Raw genomic sequence first — 27,548 nt, forward strand, 5'->3', positions numbered from 1 at the left:
GGAGCGGGTGGGCAGTGGGGCCTTGCTCCAACAGTCTGGTGTAAGGGAGCATCTTCCTGCCACTGAGCAGTTTGCAGCTCAGCTGGAAAGGGGATGGAAATGGGTGACAGCAGGGACTCTTTAGTTATCACTAGGAGACACACTGCTTACGTGATGTAGACTTTTACCTTGGAACCTGTAATTAAAACTCAGCAGAGCTTAATCACCTCGTAGCTATCTATTGTGTATTTCGGACTGGATGTACAATTAGCAGTGAGCAGGCAAGTGGCAGACACTTATCATAGTCCTGTAAGATTATTGGATTTTTTTAACATCAGTTTCGACTACAACTACAATTGGAATAGAAACCAGACGCTAACTATCCAGTAAGTCCGATCACCATGCAAGGTCTGAAGTTACAGTATTATCTGTTCAGGACATACCGCTCTGTTGTGAAACCATGTAAATATTAACTGCTTTGCCTGAGCATTGGGTTAAAGGGAACATGCTGGTGCTTAATGTTCTTGGTCACTATTCTGTATAATCACTTGTTTTGAAAGTCAGTAGATCTTTTTGTATTGATAAGTTGGTACTGGGTTGCTGCTGTGATCTCTGTACCTGAAGAGGAGCAGATAAGACATGCCCAGTGGGTGTTGGGCACTGGGAGGACTCTGCCTGTTAGCACTCTGGATTTGAACTGGAGGATGCAATCTCACTGCTGAACACTTTTGCTTTTCTAGCTAGGACTCTTGAAATAGCCCTGTAAATTATTCTGGTGGCATGAGAGGGAGTTTATACAGCTGTAGTTGTCTTTACTCCAGCATCTGCTCCAGGAGCTGGAGAACAGACAAAAGCTTCCAGGTCACTTGTAACTTCTGTTGACTAATAAGGGATTTCTATAACAATTTTCACTGAAATGGAGGAAAGAACAGAAAAATGCTGTGCTATAACATGCTGCTGTGAATGAAAGGAACCGTCAGGCTGAGGGCATCCTGAAACATTGCCGAAGAGTTCTGGTTTAGGTGAAAACGTGGAAAAACTGGAGCTATTACAAGTGTAATACAACCTGAGTAGCAACTACAAGCTCAAAGGGAGGGAGGGCATCCAGTCTGTGACTCATTAAAGCCAAAGTAATTAGCACAACTATTTGCAAAACTGTAGTGGTCAGTTCACAAGGCCGAACTGATGTAGAAAAGTATCCTGCTCATGTAGACAGCTGCTTACTGATCTTGATACCCAGCAACCTTAAACTTAGCTCCCTGGTGTGTCTTACAGCAGAGCTGCAGCATGGCCACCGTGGTGATAAATTTCTGCTAGACTTGAGTGTGACATGGAAAAGCCAGAGCTGGCCTTTCTTTTCTTTATCTCTGAATTTGTAGCATGAATGGATGACTTCTTGTGCAGGCAGGAAAGTGATGGTGCAAAGGATCCTCTGTGGACCTCCACCGCCTGCTTTGCTGGTTGTACATGGGTCTTGATATATCCAGACTTTGTTCTAATTCCAAACTCTGTCTTCATTATATAGCACTTCTTTTTCTACCATTTTTAATGCAGATTGTTGATATGTGTGGGGAGACATGTTTCTGTATATAAATGCTGTTTCCTAAATGGTGCTTTCAGGTATACCCTGGGCTATTTCACCCTGTTGGGGTGCTGTTCTTGTGAATTCCATCACATGCTGTTTGGCCTTTTTCATAAGATACAAATGCTATTGGAAAATACGGTACTTACCATCCAAATCCAAAATACTGGAGACTTTAAACTGTCAGTTCTCCTAAGCTAGGATTGTAAAGCTGAAGGGCAAGTCATACCACCCTTGAAGAGCACTGGTCTCTCAAGATAGCTGGAGAGCACTGAGTACTTTGACTCTTCTCTTTCCTTCCCCTCCCATCTAATGCAGCGTGGGAAGAATGGTGTCTCTACCTGAACAAGTGCCTGCAGTGGCCTGGGTCAGTTCTCTTGTCCTTGATTATTTGGGCATGGGTGCAGGTACACTGTTTTAAAAACACACCTCTTTCCTTTAGGATGGCAAATAATCAGTTGTATGTCTTTTGTCTTTCAGATAGTAAAGCCATAGTTGATGGAAACTTGAAGTTGATCCTTGGCCTGATATGGACCCTTATCCTGCACTATTCCATTTCTATGCCAGTGTGGGAGGATGAAGGTGATGATGATGCAAAGAAGCAGACCCCTAAGCAGAGGCTGCTGGGCTGGATCCAGAACAAAATTCCTTACTTGCCAATCACAAACTTCAATCAGAACTGGCAGGATGGCAAAGCACTGGGTGCTCTTGTTGACAGCTGTGCTCCAGGTAAGTCCTTTGCTCTGCTGGTCAATGTTTTCCTTGCTTGTTGTCCTTGTGGCTGCTCTTCTTATGGGAGGAGGTTTTCACTGCTGGTCAGGAGACAGGAATGAGGCTTTTAAGAAAACCCAAGTCCGAAGAGGCCAGCTGTGGGAAGCAGCAAGCAACTTGGCCAAGAGAAATTCTGGCCTGCAGCATAGTGTGTGATTGCATTATGGGAGGCGCCACGTCTGAGCTTTGTATTGGGTGCAGGGGACAAAGGCACAAATGCTGGCTCCTAAATGGAAGAAAGGCTTGTTCCCACGGCAAGTGCCAACAACCTTTCAACTTCAGGGTGCAGCGGGAGGCTTCATGTGTTCTCCTGAAATAGGATTGCAGAGGGAGCATTGAGCAGCCAGAGGCTGCACACTACCTGAAACTTGCGTTTAGCAAGCTGAGGCTAAGCTGCCTAAGGCAAATAATGTGATGAAGTGTGAAATAGGCAGTTTCCTCACCTTCTTGTAGAACAACCTTGCTAGTGGGATTGCTGGTGCTCATCTAATGCAGTCTGGGATGCTGTGGCAAGTGGTTGAAATTTTCTCTACCAAATTTGCTGCAGGAGAGCCAGTGAAACATAAAAGATGCCTAGATGTATTTGTGCTGAATTTAGAGTGGTGTCTTGCACAGGTTGCCCAGAGAGGTGGTAGATGCCCCATCCCTGGAAATGTTCAAAGTCCGGTTGGACAGGCTGCTGTTGAAGCATTGCTGCTCATTGCATGAGGGTTGGTCTAGATGATCTTTAAAGGTTCCTTCCAGCCTAAGCGATTCTATGACTGTGCTGATTGTTGTCTCAGAGGTGTTTCAGTGAGCAGCGTATGCTTGTCTTGTAATACAAGTGACTGTGGAGTTCATACTTGGTTTCTTCAGCTAGGGAAGCTCCTTTGCAGATAGCATCTAACAAATGAAATGTGCTTGCAGGCTTGTGCCCTGACTGGGAGACCTGGGACCCGAAGAAACCCGTTGACAATGCTCGGGAAGCCATGCAGCAGGCAGATGACTGGCTGGGTGTGCCACAGGTAAGGCCACCAAGACATGGGCTGCCTGTAGGAGCACGTGGATGGCTTTGTCCTTATGACTGGCTTGAGTTTAAATTGAGGAAAGCAGGTGAGGCTGCTTGGACATTTCAAAAAGTTAGTTAACTCTTGAAATTGCCTGAGAAAGGCAGACTGTAATGAAACACACTATTACATTTCAGAGCTCTGGCTGTAAGATTATGTGTAGGTGTCTCTGCTGAGGACAGCTGCTGTTGCAACATGTGGTGTAGGGGGAAAGTGCCTGTGTGGTGGTGCCTGCTCTGTTAGTCTATGGAATGAATTTGTTTTGAATTCCACAGAAGAAAAACTTACTGGTTTAGGAAATCACCTGCAAAGATGATGTTCAAACAGAGAACAATGTATTTACAAACTGAATTATTTTCATGCTGATAAAGTTGGACGGAAGTGCTGAAGTCTCTGAAGCTGTGAGAGCAGCTTGTGTTGTGGAAGCAGGAGAAGAGACTGGTCACAAGTTTTACTTTGGAAGCACTGCAGTTCAGAGCTGTAGCATACAGGATTATGAATTATTAATTTTTTTCAGTATCAATTATCCCCATGTCCCTTTTCAGGGGGAACATAACTACCATTGTCTTGCCTTGATACCACTAAACTGGTTGCAGTCTCATGAGAACCCCTAATAATCAAGGCACAAAAAGCCCCCAGGCCACACTGGGACCATAACGAGCTTCTTGATTTTCTTGCCATGAGATAATAAAGGATGTTGTGTGTATCAAAGGGAAAGTAAATGTAAGAAATCGCATTAGCATGTGGGAGTTTTGAAATCTCAGACTGTGTCATAGCTCTGTTTCTGTGTTGACATGCAGTAACCAAGCACTGGTACAATATACTTAATTGCACTGTCTTTCAGGTTATTACCCCTGAAGAAATTATCCACCCTGATGTGGATGAGCACTCTGTGATGACTTACCTGTCCCAGTTCCCCAAAGCCAAGCTGAAACCAGGAGCTCCTTTAAAACCCAAACTGAATCCAAAGAAAGCAAGGGCTTATGGCAGAGGTAAGGACTTGGTGAGCTGAAGCTGTATGGAGCATGTAACTCTTCAGAAGGCTGGGTGGGGTTTTCTGCTTATGTTGAACTCCAGACCTACTGTAACTGACTTCAAAGTTTCACTTGTATACTCTTGGTGTGGTGCCTGGTTTCAGAAATATATGGATATAGTCCAAAAGACACTCCTAGTTCTAACATGTAAATTCCCCAAAGTCTCTGAACCTGTTCTGCAAGCTGCCAGCCTCCCAGCCACAGCTGGAAGAAGTAGCATGATATGGGGCTAAAACAACCTTGGTGTGAAATTCAAGCTAGCAGTATTGCTGCTGCCTGTTGATGATGTAGCAGTGAATACTTCTTGTGATAAACACTCCTTTAAAGAGGAAAAACCTCATCAGTTCTGTGTCTCTTATCCTAGCACTTATCCTACTTGGGGTTTATGTCCTTTGTTGGTGCCTTCCACAGCAAACCACAATACATAGAAATATTTTTCAGGCCCCAAATGTGTAAATGACTGATCAACCTGCCTCAATCTGTCAAGTCTCGCTTTAGTAATGTCCTTATTCTTTCAAAAACTGGAATTACTCTATTGTACTCATGCATGTGATGCTCTGGAGCCATTGTAATGGAAATTATGAAGGATGAGTGGCTCTTCTTGAAAGATTGATGTTTTTCTGAAGTTAATTGCCCAAACAGAGTCAGGAAATATAATTGGCCATTCTGACTGCTACCATATGTCAGCACTGAAAGGTGACTCTGGAAGCAAGGGGCTCACTAGCAAGCTGGGCAGGGTCTTTGGGCAGATGAGGAGAAGGTTTACATGCTTCCAGAAAAAGGTGACTGTCAAGTGTGAAATGGGTCAGTCTTAGCTTTTTTTATTACCATTTTTCCATGTAAGTTGCTCATAACCTCCCAATATGAGCCTTAGCTGTAGCACAGCCCCCTGGATGCTGCAGTGGTTTGGTTTGCGCTGAGGGCAGCTGTGTGTAGACCTGATGTGAAATGAGCCCGCAGATGGGAGGTACGGATGCAGATCATCAGTGGTGCACTATGAGTTCTCATTTAACCAGCCAAAGCAGACCTCTGATAAGAGAGTAAAATCTAGAAGATGAAATGTTGGCCAAGAAAGTGTTGTGACTAATGCTGTCCTGGCTGAAGCTTTCTTCAGAGGATAAACAATCCTCCTTGTGCTCGCAGAAGGAGGGATACATAATATACCATAAATACCATACCTTGTGCTTGTGGGGTGGACTGAAGATAGGCAGGATGAATTTATAGCTGTTTTAGCTATAAGACTTCATAAGACTGAAGAGTGAAGTTATAGCTGTTTAGGCTAGATGATAATCTAGGGCTTAGTTTGAGAGATTGAATATGTCAATTGTTAACACCTTATCAGAATGCTCAGGTTTCCTAGTAAAAACATGATCTTCCTTGCATTGCTCTCAAGTTATTGTTTTCTGAAGATAAACAAGTTCAGGAATTCTGTTGTTCACAACCACTTCCTTTATAATCTATCAGACGTTGCATTTTCCACTAATTGTGCTATGGAGCAGTAGTGCCCACGGTTTTATGAATAAGCCAAGGAGCAATTCCCTTGGACGGAAGGGTATATGTGTTTGGGCTAGTCTGGAACCAGCAATTTTGGGAAGTTCTTCCACCCACTCAGTCTGACACCACCATGACAGATGTCACGACCTGGAACTATGGGAGATGATGAAACCCTGCTGGTAAATGCATGCTGTAGCAGGCCCTGTGCTGAGGGATAGGAAACTGATTTAAAGTTAAGTGGAAGCCTCACTGAATAGCAGGATTTTCGTGGTTTAAAGAAGTTCCTGCATGCCATTTACAGTGTTCACTCTGGCAAAGTAGTCTGAGCAGCTTTCAAAGAATAGTAAATCTCTAAGCAGTGTCTGCTGTTGGGTTCTGAAGATGGGACAGTACAGGTAAAATCTGTCTTGTTTAAGTAAGTCTTGGTTCTAGGGTAATACCTTTACCGAAAGGCTTCCCAAAATTTCTTTCCTGCCTCCCTAATCTCCCTTCCTGTGGTGCAGCACATTTTAGCATTTAGCTGGATGAAGTAGAGCAACTCCTGAAGAGCAGCTAATGCACATATCCCACTTGCTGTTGGCGTCAGACAGGCACTTGCCAGCAATGGGGGTGACCCTCAGGACGTGTCAGGGTAACCTGAATCCACATACCAGCTGGGTTCCTGACTCTGTCAGAGATCCTAAGATGAGTTTAGTGCCAATGGTTCAACCAATTTTTAAAAATGCTTGTATGACAAGAGTAGACCTTATTATGAGCATGATGCTCTGGGCAGTGGGGAAGCTGGTGCTGTGAGCTAGTGTGGGAGAATGGGTTGGACAGCTTTTTGGTAGCCTCCAAACTGTCTTTTGAGTTTTGTGGCGACAGCTAATGTGCTGTTCTGTGTCTTTCTCCCAGGGATTGAGCCTCATGGGAACATGGTGAAGCAGCCTGCCATCTTCACAGTGGACACCATCAGTGCTGGGCAGGGTGACCTGATGGTTTTCATAGAGGATCCAGAAGGAAACAGAGAGGAGGTACATATGTTAAAGTTTTTTACGGAAAAGTAAAGTTGGTGTTCATGCTGAACTTTTTGCAGTAACCTTCATCTTTCACAAGTGAGGTCTTAACAGATAAGTCATCTAAGAAGAAGTTGCGAAATACAATATATCAAAAGTGCAAGAAGCCTCAAGCCTTTCCTAATTGCCTTACTGGATGAACTTGGGAAAAAAGTCACTATCTGCAACTAAGCAACACAACTCCAGTGTCCAGTAGTTGCAGTGTTTTAGCTTGACTGGCCAAGTACACTCTGACCTGCTTTTAGATAACACAGATCTCTAAATCACTGTCTGCCCTTACTCATTCTGCAAGAATGGCTAAAGCAGCTATTTAGGTGCCATGAATCATTTTAAGTTCAAATGCTGGTTTTAATGTTTATAGAAATTCTCATCCAAATGCTCCACTTGATCGTGTTACAACATTCCAGAAAAATACAGCTGTACATTGGACTTAACGTCTCCTCAGTTTTGGCCTGCCTCAGTAGAGCAATTAACAGCAAGGGAAAGGGCTGGGGTGGGGAGAAGGTGGCTTGCTTCCTCTCATGTAAGGACAAAACCAATGGGATGTTTTTCCATATGAGAAGAGGAGGTAGCAAGGATCCCTGCGCCCAAAGCAACAAGTCTCTAACACTGCTGACTCTGGAAATAGTTTGCAGTATCAAATACTACTCAGAAAAGTGTTCAACTGGCATGCGTAGGCACAGCTCAGTGATGGATGTGTTTTCTCTCCTAGGCGAAGATAACACCATCCAGTGACAAAAACAAGACCTATTCAGTCCAGTATGTTCCAAGGGTTACTGGGCCTCACAAGGTGGGTTGTGTGTCAATAACTGGTGTTCTCTTGCTAGAGACGCTGCTCTGCTGGTTGTTAATGTGAGCCCCTGAAGGCTGCCTGTTCACTGACAGCTAATAGCCACTCTGGGCATCCTGAAGAAAAGGAAAACTGGTGTGGCCTTAATTCTCCATCTGGGCTTTTGGGCTGCTCCCTTCTCAAAGGGGAAAGAAGTGTGTGTTGGGAGAAAGTACATGTGTGACCTTGGCTCTCCTCTCACACGTGGTCACTTCATGCAACTCATGAAGCCAGTTTTGTGTGTTGTCACTGTTTCATCTGCAGAGATGCAGATGAAAATACCAGGTTGTTTCTTTGGTGATGGTACTGTACACTGTAGGGGTTTTGCAGAGAGGGTTCCCCACCCAGCTCTGTTCCCAGATGCCCACAGAAGCAGGTTTATGATGGGTGATCCTGTTGCTTTGACACTTGCCATAGTGACTGGTTCCCACAGCCAGTCTGAAAAAATAAATGGAACTTCTGCTTTCACTTTATTGCTTGGTGGAAATCTGCACATCCCGATTCAAGTATCCCCACAGGTGTGGCTGACTCTGTGAGTAGCACTTTAAGGAGGTGGCCAGCAGGTACACTGTATGGACAGGATGAAGGCTGTGGGATGGATGGTCTCTCACCTCTGAGGCAAAGACTCTCTGTGGAGGAATGTGGGTGTTTGACCCTGCACTTGGTTTCATGGTGGCAATGCTGAGCTCTGCCTCTGCCCAGTGAGTCTGAGCTGATGCTCTGTCTGTAGGTTTTAGTCCTGTTTGCCGGGCAGCACATCTCGAAGAGCCCGTTTGAAGTGAATGTTGACAAAGCCCAGGGAGATGCAAGCAAAGTGACAGCAAAGGGACCAGGACTGGAGGCAACAGGGAACATTGCCAACAAGCCTACCTACTTTGACCTCTACACAGCAGGTAAGCAGGATGAAGGAGGATGGAAATCCTGCAGTTTCCTCAAATGTCAGAACCTAAGGCCTTAGAGAAATAAAAAAACTGAAAAGTGGATGAGTCTAGTTCAGGCGTGAAATAACAACCAGGCAGCTCTGAAGGCTTCAGCTGTGTATGAAATGTTTGATGTGTGGAGCTGAGCTGGGGCAGGAGGGGGCTAAGCCTTACCCAGAAATTTGCCATGAATTTCCTAGATGGCAGGAAGCAAGTTCCTGGCTGATTTCTTCCCTCAACTCGTTTTAAACAGGAATGTGACAGGTTGGACATAAATGTGAAGGATAAACTGTGAGCAAACTGTAAATGCATAGTGTGTTCTGTATTTAGCTCTGTAGAAAGAACCTGCTGCAGTGCTACTTCGAGTTCATACTTCAATGACTAACTGGTGTCAGCCTCTATTGTAATTATTCGAGGGCTACTATCTTCATTAGGGGATCTCCATCACGTTGCTTGCTGTCTGCTATTAGGCCAATGCCATAGCCTAGAGGAATGAGTCAATAAGATGCTACAAATGCTAATTCATTTAGAACAATGTGAAACTACTTAGGGCAGTTACTTGTAGCATTTAAACACCGAAATATGCTGAGTAGCATATTTTACATTGCCTTCTGCCTGAGGGAGCTTAGGAATAAAATTAAATGCGTTATAGTGAAGGGAAGTATTATGTTCAGCCTCTAATTGGGAGAGGGAGTGGTCTGAATCATGTAAAGACATGTCTGGCCTCTGAAAGTGTATAGAAAACTGTTTTATGATGAGTTGTATGATGAGTTGAATAAAATGAGAGAAGAGCAGGTGTCTGAACAAAAGTGAATACGTCCGGCAGAGACGGATCCTTGTCCAGACCAGCACGTACATTGTCCGGTCTCTTAATCTAAACCACTTCAAAGCTTGAGAGATTGAACTGACTGGAAAAGCTGTGAGCTGATCTGTGATAGAGCTGTTACAGTGTGGTAGTCATAGGATAACCAGGCAGTATGTATATTAATATGTACCATAATACTGTTGTGAAACCCTGTGGCCAGAGCAGCAGAGCCCTTGTCAGTCTGGCTTCCTGGAGATGCCACCATCCTGTCTTGCCCTCCCCACTGGAATGTTTGATTGCTGTCAGCAAAAGCTGAACATAGAGGCTGTGCCTAGAAATGGCAGCAGAGCGTGGCTGGCTGAGCCCAGACAGCTGGCAGTGGTGCAAAACACAGTGCCTGTTGCTGTGGGGAAGCCGAGGCTCAGGAGGACTTGTTTCCTTTGCAGGTGCTGGTGTGGGTGATGTCAATGTGGAAGTGGAGGATCCTCAAGGGAGAAGCCTTGCTGAGGTTGTAGTAGAAGACAAAGGCAACCAAGTCTACCGTTGCACCTACAAACCTGTTCAAGCTGGTCCTCACATTATCAAAGTGACTTTTGCCGGGGAGGCAATTCCCAAAACTCCTTGCACTGTTCTTGTTGGAGAGGGTATGTTTTTTAAAAATGCATTTAAATGTAGATGGCCACTTTTCTCCTTGGATGTGATCACAGGATATGCTTGAATCTTGCCTTGTACATTCTCTGTACCTTTCAACATCTTGGTCCTGATTCAGTGGGTCACTGGGTATTCACAGGGTAAACCAATGCTCTCTAACAGTAATATGGCTTTTGTTGCTAGTTTCCTTTCTGCTTAGACTTCCAAATGTTAAGTTGCCCTTTGTATTTTTTTTGAGTGATTTATGCAGCTATGCAGCGTCTTGCTGTTTTCCACCTTCGTTCCTCAAATGACTATATTTACTGTTTTCCTCCTTAACTGACACCTAACTTGCTTTCTGTTCCATCCTTACGTGCTCCTACGCTTTTAGATCTCTGCTCATCTCTCCTGAGCTACCCTCCATTTGTGGAATTTTGGACTTCACTGCTAATGGCTTCATAGTTGGTAAGAGGTGTGCAGGATGCTCTGTCATGTTTGCTTTTTGTATGCTTCTAGCCTGCAGCTTGTCCCAGCCAAAAGGGCTTTTGGTTTTGTTGGGGTTGGGGAGGAAAGTTGCAAGTGAATTGAAGCGGTGTGTGACCCAGTCAGTGAAACTGGCTTAACCACAAGCTGCCTGACGCAGCTGTGTAAGCTCTTTGCAAGCTGTTCCCACTCCACGTCGGCCACGCTCCTGTGTGTTCCCACTGAGCTTTCAGAGCTAGCAGATGGCACACGATCCTCGCTCACTCCGTCCGGTGTAGGACACTGAGTGGTGTTGGCTGCTGCAGGGGTGAGCTGTCATAGTGAGGGAAAACCTAAGGAGTTGCTTGGCAGACTTGTGCTCCTGCTGTAAGCACGATGTGTTTTGGGAAAATGCATGTTCAGTTTACAGTGCTGGGAAGCTGTGGTTATCTGTAAGTCTCTTCAAACCCTTCAGGTCTATGGTGTTGAAGACCTCATGACAGCTGGGACTGTGTGACAAAAACTGCTCATAAGTGCATGGTACTTACTTCTGTAGCCACTCTGCAGGCCTGGAGAAGCGCTTGGAGTAAAGGAGCCAAGCATAAGCCTAAGCCATGTGTAACCTCCTGCCCCGACCCATGGCTGCTGCAGTCTGCAGAGGGCTTGGTGGCTTTGCTTCTTTGAAAGTGTGAGCTGCGACAAGCGGGGGGGTTTGATGCAACATCTCTTAATGAAGGACATGCAAAACTCAGCCTTGCTACTAGCAGTTATCCCAGTCATGTGCTTCTGAAAGACCAGCACAATAATACTGTTCAAAGGGGCTTATCTGCAGAGGGAACCTTCCCCCCACACTGCTGTGTGCCTCAACACAAAAGGCATCGGGAAGGTTGTGTCTGTGGTGAGTTATCTGTATGTGATAGCTGTGTATAAGTCTTGTACTGATAACTGGCACAGAATTGGAAAGCAACAGGGCTTCAGTGTTTGCTATAGTTCTAAAAAACAGCCCCTGTAGGGGGTCAGTGTTGCCTGGCTGCACTGACCACTACTGCCCAAAAGCCATAAGGCATAGACAGGGACTGGGCAGACTCCTGTCTGTCTGCCTTAATGCTATAGCCCTAAAGCTTGTGCTGAAAGCTAAGCTGTGGTTGCCCTGAGTCAACATTAAACTAAAGGTTGTTCCAGGCTGGCTAGGCTACCTGTATGTTGAGAATCAAAGACAGTATTAATGGCTGGGATTGCCTTGCAGCCTGCAATCCCAATGCATGCCGTGCCACTGGTCGAGGTCTGCAGCCCAAGGGCGTCCGCATGAGGGAAACGGCCGACTTCAAGGTTGATACGAGAGCGGCGGGGAGCGGAGACCTCGGAGTGACTATAAAGGGACCAAGTGAGTATTGGGGTGAATCTATGTTCTGGAGAAGACGGGAATCAAAACCTGGGAAAAGGAAGAGCAGTAAGGAGATGGTGTCCTGATGGAACTGATGGGATCTATATCATAAAAAGCCAAATTTCTGAAGGGTTTTCTGGTACTTTGTGTCTAGTGTGAAGGTTTTGACCTGCAGGACTGGGTAAGACAACATCTGGTTTTAGTTCTTTCCATTTTAATGCATCAGTTAGCAAAACTGAGAAGACCCATGCATCTGCCTGCCATGGCCTCCAAGCTTTATGGGTGCTCACCGCATCTTCACCTGATTTGTGGGAGCAAGTCACGCTCCAGAGTCTCTGGCGGGGTGAGAATTCTGCTCTCATAAAGCTGGCAGTGGCTCAAAGCAGCACTCCTGGTGGCACTGGCTGCTTGGGCACATGAGCAGAGGAGGAAAGGGAACCTGTAAGCTAGCATGGAGACCATCTGCCAGGATCCATCCTCAGGTCCTTTGCTGTGTCCTGAGCTCTGGATGTGGCCCTCTGCCTGGCAGGCTGGGATGATGGGAGCACAGTGGCTGCTGACTCGTGAGGCTGCCAGCAGCAGTGGCTGTGCTGCTGCTCTCAGGGAGCTGCAGTGCCTGTGTGGTACTCGAGAGCCAGTCACCTCCCCCCAGCTGGGACGGCATTAAAAGGTGCATTGTATTGCCTTCACCTCCTCCACACGCACAGAGCCCCGACTGTGCGGCTTTGTGCTGTTGGGAGGAAAAAAGGCAACAGATGTATCGATGTAAATTTTAGTGTATTAAGCTTTTCTCCCTAAATTCTTCATCTTGAAGAAAATGAAAAGTAGGCATTCCCTGCATATTTGTGGTTACAAAGTCTGACAAATGTTAAGCTTTTTTGTTTTAACATATGACATGCATCATACTGCAGACTAAGAAAATAAAACACAAGGGAACCTATTAAGTCTGGTAACTTAAAATACTTTCTGCTGTATTTCTTCTGGAAGTGTTTGCTGTCTTTGTCCTAGAGGGCAGCTAGAACTAACTTCCCTTATAACCTGACCTTTTTTTTTTTCTTGTGGAAGAAATTTATTCTTGCAAGCTAAAATAAATACTAGAAAACATGAACTTGTCTGAGTAATTGAAAGCAGGATGGAAGCTGTTAAGTTTAATGCTGAACTGATCTTTCAACAGAGGGCTTGGAGGAGTTGGTGAAACAAAAAGGCTTTATGGATGGTGTATATGCATTTGAATATTATCCAGCTACCCCAGGGAAGTATGTTGTCACGATTACATGGGGTGGGCACAACATCCCAAAAAGGTGAGTTAGAAGTAGCTTTTTGGGCATTTTTGTGCCCTTCAGTGGGTTATGTAGTTGGTGAGCATTTAAAGCAACACTGACCTTTGAAGAAACTGGGGGGACAAGTTAGTGGCAAATGGCTGTTGTAACAGTTTATCTACAGCCTGTTTTAGGACTGGAGCTGCTTATATTGAGAAAGCTCTGAAGGGTGGTTTGCATCAGTCTTTCTAAACCCAAAATCATGAATACAAAAACAGTAAAACTTGGTGGATCATGCAGCTTGGACTTTACTATGCGTTTTCGAAAGGATTTGTTATTTTAGTGTCCAGGGCTACAGCAAGCAGAGCAAGCCAAGTATTTGACACTCAGGATTTGTGGTGCAAGATGTAAGCACATGATGGGTTGGATGACCTCTCTGCTAGAAAGACACTCTGCTGGGCACCGTGCCACCACATGGTAGCATCTATTAATTTGGAAAATCCAATGTAAAACCTCATTAAAATGCCTGGGGAAAAACATAGATGCTATATTTGTCCTCATTTCTAATACTATGCTTTGTTTTTATCTTGTAGCCCCTTTGAAGTTCAAGTGGGTCATGAAGCCGGTCCTCAGAAAGTGCGAGCCTGGGGGCCAGGGCTGCATGAGGGAATTGTGGGCAAATCGGCTGACTTTGTGGTCGAGTCCATTGGCACAGAAGTTGGCTCTCTTGGTTTGTTACTTTACTTAGTTTGTCTGAAATATTTATATATTGCAACGCTAGCAAAGAACTCATGAGAAACAAAAGCTTTCCCAACAGTAAAAAAACCCAGGTCTCTAAGATGTTGTGGTCTAAACACAAACATCTATCAGAGTATCAAAGGAAGTCCTAGAGACAGGAACGTGTGTTAAGGGGTGTGTGTGTTAGTCTGTGTTTTTGTGGGATGAGATCCAAAAGGGAATGATGGATGACGGATTATCTCCCATGTTGCTGAAGAAGGGTGATGGAGAGATCAGGCATGTTTATAGCTGACAAAAAGCTATTTGTGGAAGTGTTGTTAAATTGGCAGCCACCACAAACCTAATGTGAGGAACCTACTTGTTCCTTTTTTCAGGCTTTGCAATAGAAGGTCCTTCTCAGGCTAAAATTGAGTGTGATGACAAGAACGATGGGTCATGTGATGTGAAGTATTGGCCCAAAGAGCCCGGTGAATATGCTGTGCACATCATGTGTGATGATGAGGACATAAAAGATAGCCCTTACATGGCCTTCATCCGACCGGCTTCAGGAGACTTCAACTCGGATAAGGTGGCGTATGAGAGTTCACCTGTGACATAGCATGTCTTTGTAACTACAGTAGAGATGTTTCTGAAGGATTCTAGTAGCAGACTTGACTGTTAAGCTGCCTCTGCTTAAAGCTCTGAATCTGCCAAGCTCCAGCCAGATACTGCCCAGCTTTTTCTAATAACACTGTTGTGGTTTTGATTTAATGTAATGGAAACTTGCTGAAGTAGTATCCTGTGCTTCATGGGTTTTGTGGAGGGGGCAGGTCTTTTATAAATATATCACTTAGTTTTGCTTCTCTTTCTGAACTGCAAACTAATAGTCTTGAGGTGCTTTTTTAGGTGAAGGCCTATGGCCCAGGCCTGGAGAGGACTGGCTGTATAGTGAACAATCCTGCTGAGTTCACAGTTGAAACCAAGGATGCTGGGAAAGCACCTCTGAAGATGTATGCACAGGTAAAAAGCCAAAGGCAGCTGTGTGAAACTAAAACAAAAGGGCTTTAATACTGTTGAGAAAAATGCCTTAAGTATTTCTACTCGCTTACACACCACTTAACTCTGGGCATGTGTAATTCACTCAGAGTTCCATGCTTTGATCTGTGTAATGTAGTCAGGCAACAACCTAACTCAAGACAAGGTGACTTCTTTGTGGTGGATGAAAAACATGGCTTTGCTTCCTTACTTTAGAGTCTCCTCAGCAAAGCAAGGTGTAATTTCCTGGAGTTGTCATTTGAAAGCACTGAAGTGTCTCTGAGCCTGTGAATTTCATATGTGTTGTAGGATGGTGTAGTGAATGAGCGAGTGTTAGCTGAGGAAGACTTAAAGGAGTGTAAATTGCATGTTTCTTGAGTGTTTCTGAGCTGCAGTTCTGGGGAAAAAAAGCTGACATGTTTTGGAACGGTCTTGGGCTGTTCAAACTGTGCAAACATTTTTCAAGTACCTGAACCTTCTGCTTGTATTACTGCTTTTTAGGATGGAGAAGGAAACCCTATTGATATCCAGATAAAGAGCAAGCCTGATGGTGTGTTTGCCTGCTCATATGTGCCGGTTAAACCAATCAAACATACAATTTCTGTTGTCTGGGGAGGAGCCAATGTGCCCAACAGCCCATTTAGGGTAAGTTCAGAGATTGACAGTACTTAGTTCTAGCCAGGTAAGACATTTGTGCTCACAACTAATTGCTCATACAACTAGGATGATAAAACCCTTCTGTGAACTTCAAGGAGGTGTACTCTGTTTTTAGAAATCTATGCCCGTGAATAAATCTTTGTTTTCACAAGCTTATATGGTGGAGGTCTCCTGTCAGCCCAGCTACAGCCTGGGGGATTTGGGGCAATTCACTTGGTCCTGTTTTCCTGTAGCCTCTGTCCAAGCAATGCTCTGACTCGGCTGTGATCTTGAGCATGACACAGATATGTGATTCTGACCCTTGTGAATCTGTGTAGGTCCTTATAGGTCAAGGGAGTCATCCTCAGAAAGTGAAAGTGTTCGGACCTGGTGTGGAGAGAACTGGCCTGAAAGCAAATGAGCCAACTCACTTCACTGTGGACTGCACGGATGCAGGAGAAGGTAAAGGCAGGCTGGGCTGTTGCTGTGATATCAGACCCACAGGTACCACACACAGAAGGGAGGGGATTATGTAATGTTCTATCTGGTTTTCCTTGTTTAGTGGAAAAACCTTGGGAAGCAGAACATTGCAGTGAATTGTGATCTGATCTGTTGCATCAGTTAACATGGTGACTTGAACGACTCCTGGGAATGGGAATGATCTGGCTGTTTGGCTGGCAGTGCCTGTGCTGTCCGGTAGTAAAACCTCCGTTTGCTTTTCCTAGGTGATGTCAGTGTTGGAATTAAGTGTGATGCTCGTGTGGTCAGCGATGAGGAAGAGGATATAGATTTCGACATCATCCACAATGCTAATGATACGTTCACAGTGAAATACGCCCCACCTGCCGCGGGGCGCTACACCATTAAAGTGCTTTTTGCAGGAGAGGTTTGTAATCTTCATTTTGCAGCCTAATGTTTCTAGAGTCTGTTTATCTGCTCTTTGATCACCAAGCACATGCCAGTTCACAGCTGGCTGCGGCAGTTCACAGCTGGCCTTTCCATGTCAGCTCATATGCACTTGGTCTGGTCACTGTTTCTACAACAGTGTAAAAAAACTAAAACTTCTTTTGTAATACTTGGATGTACACAAATGAGAGGGGTTGGCTGGGGACATTGAAGTTCAGGTGTCTGATGTGTTGGACTGGCAATACTGAGTGTGGTCTCAGTGATGGGACAAAGCTGCTTTCTAAAGGATAAAAAACCTAAGTGTCTCTCCAAGGAAAATGGGGGGGAAAGTTTTCCTTAAAAATAAAAAAGGGCCAGAGTAAACCCACGACAGGCTCCTACAAACTATCCAGCTGTTAACTTTGCGCTAGACTTTGAATGATACCACTCAGTAAGAAAAGGGTTTGAGTGAGGCAAAATTCTACTCAAAATGGTACTGGAATTGGAGCAAAATTATCTTAAAATTATTATCTGTCTAATTTTGGCTACTGAAGAGTGACCTGTTTATGTTTAGAGCTGTGTTTCTGTTGCAGGAAATTCCTGCCAGCCCATTTAGAGTTAAAGTGGATCCCTCACATGATGCCAGCAAAGTGAAAGCTGAAGGACCTGGGCTGAACAAAACTGGTGAGAGATGGGTTGATGTTGTGTGGTCAGCACTGGACCTTGAGGGGCTGTCACAGGGTAGCCATTGCCTGGCTGAGCATTGCTGGGATGCAGCAGTGCAGTCCTGGCTACAGCAGGGTGGGGTGCCAGGCGATTGGAAATTACACCTTTCCCTTGGCACTTTGCTTGACTGGGCTTTACTGGTACTGAGCTTCTAGAGAAGACTTTCTGTATGCGAGCTCTACATAAATTAGAATTAACATTTTTCTTCAGGTGTGGAAAATGGCAAGCCAACTCACTTCACTGTGTTCGCCAAGGGAGCTGGAAAAGCACCACTGGATGTGCAGTTCAGCAGCCCAGTGCCGGGAGAGGCGGTGGTGGATCTGGATGTCATTGACAACTATGACTATTCCCACACCGTTAGATACACTCCCATACAGCAGGTAGGTCTGACTCATGTAGCAGTACAAGAGTGAAGAGCTCATGTTGCTGTAGTGCAGTGACCTCCCTTCATGGTACTTGTGTACAGAGGAGCAAGCAAGAAAGGCTTACCTGGGTGTCCTGTTCCCCAGGATCCCTAAAGCCTGCAGTACAATTAGGATTGGAAAGGAGTAATGCAGTTTTCTGGTGTAGCTATTGATAGATTGCCACTGTTTTCTTTTCTGGGGAAAAGAGAGTGATTGAAGCAGTAGCACACAGCTCACATCATCATTCCATACATTATCAGTTGAAGAGGAAAGATGGCAAACCTTTCCAGACTCTGAAACAGAGCTGGCTGCTACCCCAGCTGCTCTGGGCTGCTGTGGTCTTGCAGAGTTGAGATTGTGGTGTGCTGCCTCTCAGCAAGCTGCTGGTGTCAAAGGAACCGAAGGGCAAACCAGAGCAGGGATAAAAAGAAGAGAGTTTGGGTCATGCTGCGCCAGTTCCCAGTAGGAAAGTGAACAAGTTGTTGCTGAGGAGGGAAGCTGGGCTGCAGATTAAATGCATCCAAAGTATGTGTATGCATTTGAGGCTTGCCCTTAAGTTGGAAAAAATTGAGTCTGACTCGTTTGGTTCAGAGACCGATGATTCCTTAGCAACATCATTAAAGAGCTGAAAGTGGAAGCTACTAATAAATAACTAGAAGTATTTTTCCTCATGCTGTGCTTGTGTGTTTGTAAAGGGCCACTAAACTCCAGAATGCATGAATCTCATATAATTCTGAAGACGTGGATGCTGTGGTGCTGAGATCAAAGTGTTCTGCTGCTCTTGTTCTGCTGAACAGCCAAATGAACTACTCATCTGCACCAGCTTTCTTGAATGGAGCTGTGTAAAAGGGGACTGATAAGGAGGACTGCAGTATTATTTAGCTGATAATGCTGGATTAGCATTCTTGGAAGCACCATAGAACTAGCGTTTGTTTTTGGATAAAGCAGTTGCATGAGCTCAGGAGGTGGCTGATGTGCCTGTTTGGAGAGGCCTTGGCCTGTTCTGTCAGGGTTGGTATGCAGAAGGGAACAGTCATCTGTACTTCATGCATGTGTTGTGAGTAGTACCAGATTGCTATGTTTCACCTGAAAAACAGTGTTGAAACAAGCCAGGATGCCCAAACCAGGTTTCCCACTTGGTCTTCCATCTGGAGAAGTGCCTTGGGTCATGGAGGAGCTGTGGACTTACAGGAGATACTCGCAGATTGCAGTGGCAGGAAAGCAATGGTTAAACAAAGGAGATGAAAATAGAATGCTCAGTAATTAGAGTAGCCTTGTTGTCCCTCCAGGCTGTGAGCACATAGGTCATTCCTGACCCTGTCTTTCTCAGGTTCCTAAGCAGTAACTTACGAATGAGACTCTGGAGTCTTCAGAATAGGGGAAGGATGGACTAGGTTGGTAAATTCCTGAGAGGCTGTGTCACTGCAGAGGAGCCTTGGTTAAATGCTGTTTATTCGGCCTTATCTATCTCGCGGTGTTGCTACAGCTACCCGGGTGCATGTTTTCTAAAAACAACCAAGAATAATCATGGAAGCTATTCACTAGCTTGCATGAAACATCCATAATTATTTCACTTGGGAGCCGAACCAGCCAAGAATGAAAAGTAAGCAAACAGTGAATATAGCTAAAATATGGACTGCGGTAGGAGAGAATAAAAGGAGCACACATCGTGGGCTGGAGCTTGCCATGGCTGTGCAGTGTTCCAGCCAAAATACACAAGAGCATTAATCTTTCTGACTTGTAGAGCTTAAACCCCTGGTATTTCAGATGCTGTAATAATACAGCCTCTTTGCAGTCTTGGCTTTGGCCAGGCCTCTCCACGCAGTGGAAGGGGATACCTGGTCTGGAGCACTGGGACATTCATTCAGCTGTTGGGTCTGAGCACTGGGAGGGTGGGAGCCAGCCTGAGCTGGAGCCTTTGCCAGGCTGCTTGAATATAATCTAATTAAATGTTGGAAAGATCTGTCTCTTTCTCTCTTCCTGTATTAGATAAAAAACATTTAATACTTTGAAGGGCTGCAGTGGGGTAGAGCTTTAGTGTCCATAAACCAATAAGTTTGGCTGTGGCTGGCTAAAATGGATTAGATGAAGTGGTTGTGTACTGTTTGGGTATTACTGTGTCTGTACAAAGTGAGGAACTGAGCTAACTTAGAAATTCTCCAACTAGGGTCCAATGAAGGTTTCGGTAACTTACGGCGGTGATCCCATCCCTAAAAGCCCTTTCACTGTGGGTGTTGCTGCTCCGCTAGACCTAAGCAAAGTTAAAGTCAATGGACTCGAAAACAGTAAGTACCTGTGGGCTGGAAGCCCCATAGCCTGCCTCTGAAGTGTCTGCTGAATCTGGGTGATTGCCAACATGTGCTGCTGCAACAGGAGTGGGCAAAACAATCTTCTTTTGAACTTGCTAGAGTTGGGAATCAACTAGCTCCAACTTCGTAGCTTGGCCACTCTGGCTTAGCTGGCTCTCTTGAGGACTGAATTTCATTTGAGACTTTTTTTTTTTTCCCCCCAAAGATTACATAGCAATGTGGACATGTGTTGTGGTTTGGTCCTTTGTGGTGAACCGAGCTGGACTCTTCACCCAGCTGGGCACCCACTGATGAAATCTGTTTTCTTCAGGGCTAGATGGCTGTTTGTTCAAATGTATGAAACTGGTACAGTGCACAGTGTCATTTATAGTGTCTTTTTGTTTTTCAAAAGTGGAAGAACTTAAGGCTGTGAAACATTGTTGCTTTCCTGAAATGAGCCCTGATACTGTCAGACCATGTCTTACACACACTTGTTACGCCCTGTAACTTTGTAGCTCCAATTAAGCAAAGCATTTGTTTATTTTTTTTGTTTGGTTTTGGGAGGTTTTTATGACTGCAGAGGGATGCAGACTGTGCAGGGCTCTGCCAGTGCCTGCTCCCTCAGTGGTATGTGCATGGGAGATTTCTTGGACCGCTGTCTGATGTTAAGTAAGTAATGTAATATGGGTTTTGTCTTTTTCAGGAGTGGAAGTCGGGAAGGATCAGGAATTTGTAATTGATACCAAAGGAGCTGGTGGGCAAGGTAAACTGGATGTTAATATTTCCAGTCCTATGAGAAAAGCTGTGCCATGTCTGGTGGAACCGGTTCTGGGTAAGGAGTGCAGCACTGCAAAATACATCCCACGGGAAGAAGGACTGTATGTGGTGGATGTGAGTTATGATGGCAACCCAATCCCAGGGAGCCCCTATACTGTGGAGGCCACGCTACCTCCAGACCCCTCCAAGGTAAGTGAATGGTTCAGGGCTGTGACAGCAACTGATAGATGAAAACTGAATGGTGGGATATTGCGTGAGACTTGGCTTGGTTTTGGCCAAACCAGACCCGGGAACATCCTTACTCAGAGTGCTCAGTCAGTCCTTTTGCAGCCTCCATGACTCATTGAAGTCATTCCTGTAAGACTATATTTGAATAAGAACGTTGAACTAATCAAGAATACTGCAAGCATCCTGCATAGTGTGGCAAAGAAAAGTATTGCTCCTAATTTGATAGAAGTTGGCCTGATGAGCATCTCTACTGTATTAAGATGCTTTTTTCTAAGGACATATATTTCAAGAAAAAAATGTGTACAGCCATCAAATATTTTTACATTTCCACCTTTTATATCCCATGGCTATATAAAAACAGTTATGGTGAGAGTATAAATATCCTTGCCTAGAAACCCCTTTGGAGGAGAGGTACCAACTTTACAGTAAAACTGGGATGAGTGGCAAAGGAAACATTGCTTTCTGTATATTTTTAAAAGCTTGTTAATCGAGTCCCACATACAAACAACTCTAACAAGGTAGTCTTCTGGCAATTATATGGAAAAGGCAGTTTAGCTCAACTGCATATTCTCTTCTAGGTAAAAGCTCATGGTCCAGGTCTTCGAGGGGGCCTCGTTGGAAAACCAGCCCAATTTACAATAGATACCAAAGGGGCAGGAACTGGAGGTTTGGGTTTGACAGTAGAAGGCCCATGTGAAGCTAAAATTGAATGCTCAGACAACGGTGATGGAACCTGCTCTGTCTCCTACCTGCCTATGAAGCCTGGAGAGTACTTTGTAAACATCCTCTTTGAAGAAGTTCACATTCCTGGCTCACCCTTTAAGGCAGACATAGAAATGCCGTTTGATGTCTCTAAAGTCATTGCCACAGGCCCGGGTCTGGAGCGTGGTAAAGTAGGTGAGGCAGGGCTGCTGAATGTCGACTGCACGGAAGCAGGTCCCGGGGACCTGCGGGTGGACATGGTGTCAGATACTGGTTCCAAAGCCGAGGTCCAGATCGATGATAACAAGGACGGGACCTACGTTGTTACGTACGTGCCGCTCTCGGCCGGCATGTACACAATCAAGATGAGATATGGAGGAGAGCAAGTGCCTAAATTCCCAGCCCGGGTCAAAGTGGAGCCAGCTGTGGACACAAGCAGAGTTAAAGTGTTTGGGCCAGGAGTGGAAGGAAAAGGTGAGAATAACTGTTGTTATCAGAGTTTGTAGGACTTGCAGTTGTTTATGAGTATTCTGGACCCTGAAAGCTGTAAAAGCCTTGCATGTTTCCATGGTGACCCTGGGAAGGACTGGGGAGTCTCATTATGTTCCCAAACAAGTTGTTTATCATGCTGCTTCACCAAATGTTTGGTTGTTGGAAATATATGCAATTCATGAAGTGACTCTTGAAAACGTTTCCTGCAGATGTCTTCCGAGAAGCTACAACTGAGTTCACTGTGGATGCTCGACCTCTAACGAAGGCCGGTGGTGACCACATCAGGACGCAGATCACGAGCCCGTCCGGCTCCCCCACAGACTGTCTCATCCAAGACAATGCTGATGGAACATATTCAGTGGAGTACACGCCGTTTGAAAAGGGTAACCTCTGGGTTTGGGTTGTTTTTTTTTTTTTTACTTGAAAGGGGAAAACCAAGAGCAAGCAGCTCTTCTGCCACTTTCATTTGGCAAACTGCTGAGGTCTGCCAGTAACTTGTTGGCATCTTAGCAAGAGTTTTACCAGTAGAGGAGCTAATTCTACAGGAAGCAGCTCTATTTTAACTTGAAGAACTGACTTTTATGGTAACTTGGCTTCAGAAGGACAGAGTGTAGATAGTGTCTCTAGTTATGAAACACTAGCAAAGTCTTGTGAAATGCAGAAGGAATCTCTTACCCATATACTGACATTTAGGTCTGTAGCATCTTGTAGAAGTGATGTTAAGTGATGAGTGTATTTAGGGAATTCAGGACATGTTTTTCTCTTCTTAACAGGTCCACACACAGTCAGCGTAACGTATGATGATGTACCTGTGCCAAACAGCCCCTTCAGAGTGAATGTGACAGAGGGCTGCCATCCATCACGTGTGAAGGCACAAGGACCTGGACTCACAGAGGCTTTCACAAATCAGCCAAACCCCTTTTCGGTTGTCACCAGGTGACTGAACCTGTTTGATCTTCAAGGAATATCTGAGGGAGGGAGGAATGTAGCGATGTGTGCAATGCAGGATGCTAAACTCAGTACAAATATTTATAAAGAGGCCAAGCTGTGTCCATCTGGTAACTGTGTGTGCTACCTCATCATCTACTGAGCACTCTGCTCTGCAGATGTTACACATTAGGGGTCGATAGTTGTTGAGGATAAAATTCTAGGAAAATGTGAGTGAGGTAGTGCTGAACAGCTTTGCATGCCAGTGCACACTGAAGGCTGGACATCAGAAGTCAGGTTACTGCATTTCCAAAAAGGATGAAAATGCAGCCAGAGCATGTGAAAGCTGCAAAGCTGCTGTTTGAAGCAGTTAATTCTAACAGTGTGTGTTTCTGTCTTGCAGAGGGGCAGGAATTGGCGGCCTTGGAATAACTGTTGAGGGACCTTCAGAATCTAAAATTAGCTGTAAAGATAACAAAGATGGGAGCTGCAGTGCCGAGTATATTCCTTATGTTCCAGGAGATTACGACGTTAACATCACGTATGGGGGAGAGCATATTCCTGGTAAGAGTTCTTGCTCAGTGGCTGTCAGAAGAGGGAAGAAGCCAAGCTGAGGGCTCAATGCATTGGCTGCATATCCCTCATACTGTGGAATGTTGATGTGATTTTGTCTTTCTACTTTTCCTGGGAATTCAGGCATAAAAAGCAGTGGCATTTGCTCGAGTGGGTACAGATGAGTGGGACAGGGAAAGGGACACTAACCCTTGACAAATAACTGGTTTTATGCACAAGTGGTGTGTAAGACTTCAGGTCATGAAAATAACCCTTTGGTATTTGGATGTCTTCAAGATCCTGTTCTGCAGTAAGAGGGTCAGCCTGTCATGGGGATTATATTAAACTCTGTGTTTACCTGTGCATGCATTTGCACTGGATGTTTCCTGTTGGTCCCATTCTCTTTGTTGACGTACTGAACTTGGTAAAATATGAAGGAAACAAGTGCCTGCATGATGCTTCATTTGCACTTCTGGTTTCTTTCATGTTTGTTTTTTTTTCCTGAGGTTCCAGGAGTAGATGGTTCACAACTGAATTGTTGAATAAACAGTGAAAATGTAGAAGCACCATTATTATGCTTCTGGCTTTTGCAGAAGCAAAGGAGCAGTGTGGAGGCTGTGGGGTTGTCACTCATGCCTGTAGCTGAATGATAGTAATAAAAAAGCCCAAGGAAAAGTAGGGAAAAAAGACCTTTTTCTGTTTGTTCTTTGTAACTGTTAACTGTGGTGTTTAACACTTGCTGTGTCAACTTCCAGGCAGTCCTTTCAAGGTTCCTGTGAAGGATGTTGTGGATCCCAGCAAGGTGAAGATAGCAGGACCGGGTCTGGGAACAGCTGTTCGAGCTAAAATCCCACAGTCCTTCACTGTAGATGCCAGCAAGGCAGGAGTAGCACCCCTCGAGGTGGTGGTGACAGGACCCAGAGGTAAGAACCGAAGTACTCCATCTGGCTGTGGCCCCTTCTCTGTGTTTGGGTCCGTAACATGGCCCTGCCTGCAGAGGTGGTGATGCCACTTGAATGAGCATTTCTCTCTGTCCTGTTCATCTGTGAACGGGATAGCTGACCTTTGATAGCTGACCCTTGTGTCATTCTGTGAAAGGAGAGCTGTGTCCTAGGTAGTGCTGCTGTGGACAGTGCCTTTGATGGCTTTAGCTTAATCTTCAGAGCTGGGAGAAGTGATGTGAGTAACCATCACCAGTGAACATTTGTGGCTTAGTTTTAGACATGAAAAAGTAAATCCCAAGTCTAATATGCAGTGCCTTGGGAAACCTGTGTAACTGGGTTGCAGAAGTCTCTGAATCATGGTGGAACTGCTCAGTGGTGCCCAGAGAGCAACATGGCCCTCGAGTGACAGCCTTAATGATGTTTGCATTAACCTAGAAAGTTGTGTCTCGGTGGCGCAGTATCTTGGCAGTGAGTACCTGTTGGCTGCAAGTCTCACCTTGTTAGGAGGCAAGAGCTGCTTCCCCATTGGAGTGTCAGGTCCCTTTGTGCAGGTGCCCCTCAGGTAACACTCATTTAATTCTAGCGGATGAGACGAATTCCGAGGGATGGCGTTCCCCATTGAAAGCAATTTCGGATTTCTTTAAAGGTGGTCCAAAGGGTGACACTGAGACAGGTTTGAACTCTCACTAGCTACTGGCAATTTTGGCTCTCGGAAATCCAATTGGCAACAGCTAGAATCATCTGGAGGAGGGAGCGGGAACCAACGGTGTTGCTTTTAGGCTTTGCATGGCAACTGTGTAGGTTTCTTTTGTGCTTGCTTTACTACTAATCCTTCCTATGTTTTAAAGCCAACTTGTAATTGTAGACTGCTTTGTGTGTTGATCTGAACTGATATGTCACATAATCTGTTGTAGATTTAGCTTAATGCAAATTGAAATAATTGATCCTGCTTTCTTAGGACTCTGGCAGCTTGCAGGGTGGTCCTGCCTAGGCAGCGAGCCTGCCTTTCCAAACTCCTGATTGTGAAAGACTGGATTGGTGAATGCTACACACCAACTGGCTTTAGGGCTCAATTCTGTGCAGTGAATCCCAGTAACAGTGTGTAATCTTATAAATGACAGTTCAGACAATTACAACTATTACTCATTTTCTGTCTTGAACGATCTTCCATGCACTGTTAGCAATTGCTCTTGACCTGGACTGTACAGAAAGGCAGAGATTTCTCCAGTTTTTCATGCTAGCTTTTGTTTAGAGAGAGAAGATGGGAGCCCATAGTGTGGTGGATAACAAATCTATCTCAAGTCAACGGCTTTGAATACAAAATTAGGGAAACTGATCACTGATCCATGCCTGTTGCCTTCCTTCAAAAAAATAAAAAAATTTAAATTTAGCTTGTTGCAAACTGTAAATGAGCAGTGCATCTTGGAGCTTTGTGCAGCAAATGGCTGGTGAGGAACTGGGGTTTGACAGTGCAACTGAGAAAATCGTATGGTTTTTTTAGGAGTTGTGGGGCCTGTTAATGTGGTAGACAACGGAGATGGCACCCACACGGTGGTGTACACCCCTATGCAGGAGGGACCCTACCTGATCTCTGTCAAATATGCTGATGAAGATATTCCTCGAAGGTAAGGTGGTGAGATAAGCTTTGGTGAACTGAAGATTTAATGATCCAGTTGTGCTCTCCCAGCACATGAGCACCATTTAAGGACTAGCTGTGCTCCTTTCTACTTAACCAGTGCAGCTCCTTGCACGACTTCTGGGTTCAGTGGTGGTTTGAGCCTGCTGCACCTACAGCAGATGCTGTTGGGGGGGGTGTATTTGCACCTCAGTGTGTGCTGCAGCAGCTGCCGGCCATTGACTGGGGAGGAGGGGGCAATAATGGGTTTCTCTTTAAGTCCCTTCAAGGTGAAGGTGCTTCCTACATATGATGCCAGTAAAGTGACGGCGAGTGGCCCAGGTCTCAGTTCCTATGGCATTCTAGCCAGCCTGCCTGTGGAGTTCGCTGTGGATGCTAAGGATGCTGGGCAGGGACTTCTGGCTGTACAGATCACTGTAAGTAACTACAAAACCATGCAGGACTGGAAATGTGTTGTTCCAGGTGGGCAGGAGTCTCTCCCATCAGAACTGTCCACAACTTTACCCTGACATACCCAGTGTCCTGGAGACTGGGCTGCTGGCTGGACCCTAGGGTCTGGTGCAGGAAAGTCTTGCACCCTGTTTGTGAAGCTCTTGAGACTGCTTTTATGAAACTTCTGTCTTAAAATCATTAGCCATGCTATATTTGGCTCTTGTTTAACCTTACACTCTGCAAATGCCCAAAATGAGATAAACAGTTTCTTGTAAGATTATGAAAATACTGGCATTTGAAATGGAGACAGCCTTCTAGCAGTGCAGTTCAGCAAGGCCATGAGATAACATCCATGCTGAGCATGACATTATGATAAATTAAAACACCAGTCTCCCTCAAGGTTGCCAGAAGTCATAAGCTGCTTAAGGAGATACTGCAGGAATGTTTTTATTTGGCTTTGTTATTGCTCTTCCTGAAGTTTCTGGTGCCTGGGCTCTGTGGCCTCACAAAAGGTCTCTGGTTAGTGGACCATAAAGCACATAGCTCAGCTCTGGCATGCCTAGGTCATGGCATGACTGGTTGTACTTGCCCTCCTGCATTCTTGCTCCTGTGCTGTCTCAATGTCTGTTCAGGTGCAGCAAAGCAGTTGCCATTATTCTGGCATGCATGTGTGGCCTTAAAGGATCCAAAATACTTATCAGAGCTCCCAGCCTGGTTGTGGCTTTGAAAATCAAGTTCCACAAGCCCTGCATGGTGGAAATGCATAGGTGATCCTCCTGGCAACATTTGTTTGCTTCTTGTTCTGAGCTGTTGAATGTCAAACGTTTAACAAGCCTTCCTGAAAGAAGCTCTTCTGTGCTGTACCTAAATCTCAAGTCCTTTACAGCTTATACTGTACCCCAGGCAGTGTTAAGTCA

The 27,548-nt window shown here is 45.1% G+C and overlaps 1 protein-coding gene across 4 annotated transcripts in view; it reads left to right on the plus strand.

Annotated features, from left to right (window-relative positions):
* Window positions 1-27,548, plus strand: part of FLNB (filamin B) — a 71,820-nt gene that overhangs the window by 22,387 nt on the left and 21,885 nt on the right. For 3 of the 4 annotated variants that reach the window (XM_027701112.1, XM_027701114.1, XM_027701113.1), the window contains exons 2-27: window positions 2,042-2,290; window positions 3,239-3,336; window positions 4,223-4,370; window positions 6,801-6,919; window positions 7,674-7,751; window positions 8,521-8,683; window positions 9,962-10,159; window positions 11,854-11,991; window positions 13,166-13,292; window positions 13,844-13,980; window positions 14,363-14,556; window positions 14,874-14,987; window positions 15,504-15,647; window positions 15,977-16,100; window positions 16,364-16,524; window positions 17,117-17,207; window positions 17,460-17,629; window positions 19,821-19,938; window positions 20,645-20,907; window positions 21,525-22,122; window positions 22,350-22,523; window positions 22,914-23,076; window positions 23,471-23,631; window positions 24,375-24,542; window positions 26,065-26,188; window positions 26,459-26,615. In XM_027701112.1, coding sequence (XP_027556913.1) covers window positions 2,042-2,290; window positions 3,239-3,336; window positions 4,223-4,370; window positions 6,801-6,919; window positions 7,674-7,751; window positions 8,521-8,683; window positions 9,962-10,159; window positions 11,854-11,991; window positions 13,166-13,292; window positions 13,844-13,980; window positions 14,363-14,556; window positions 14,874-14,987; window positions 15,504-15,647; window positions 15,977-16,100; window positions 16,364-16,524; window positions 17,117-17,207; window positions 17,460-17,629; window positions 19,821-19,938; window positions 20,645-20,907; window positions 21,525-22,122; window positions 22,350-22,523; window positions 22,914-23,076; window positions 23,471-23,631; window positions 24,375-24,542; window positions 26,065-26,188; window positions 26,459-26,615 — 4,379 coding nt within the window. Of the gene's footprint in view, window positions 1-2,041; window positions 2,291-3,238; window positions 3,337-4,222; window positions 4,371-6,800; window positions 6,920-7,673; window positions 7,752-8,520; window positions 8,684-9,961; window positions 10,160-10,546; window positions 10,611-11,853; window positions 11,992-13,165; window positions 13,293-13,843; window positions 13,981-14,362; window positions 14,557-14,873; window positions 14,988-15,503; window positions 15,648-15,976; window positions 16,101-16,363; window positions 16,525-17,116; window positions 17,208-17,459; window positions 17,630-19,820; window positions 19,939-20,644; window positions 20,908-21,524; window positions 22,123-22,349; window positions 22,524-22,913; window positions 23,077-23,470; window positions 23,632-24,374; window positions 24,543-26,064; window positions 26,189-26,458; window positions 26,616-27,548 lie in introns of those variants that run through there. The other variant, XM_027701115.1, reaches the window with a different exon arrangement.

Source organism: Neopelma chrysocephalum, unplaced genomic scaffold (genome assembly GCF_003984885.1).
Source record: "Neopelma chrysocephalum unplaced genomic scaffold, ASM398488v2 Primary Assembly neopelma1_147, whole genome shotgun sequence".
NCBI lineage: Eukaryota > Metazoa > Chordata > Aves > Passeriformes > Pipridae > Neopelma > Neopelma chrysocephalum.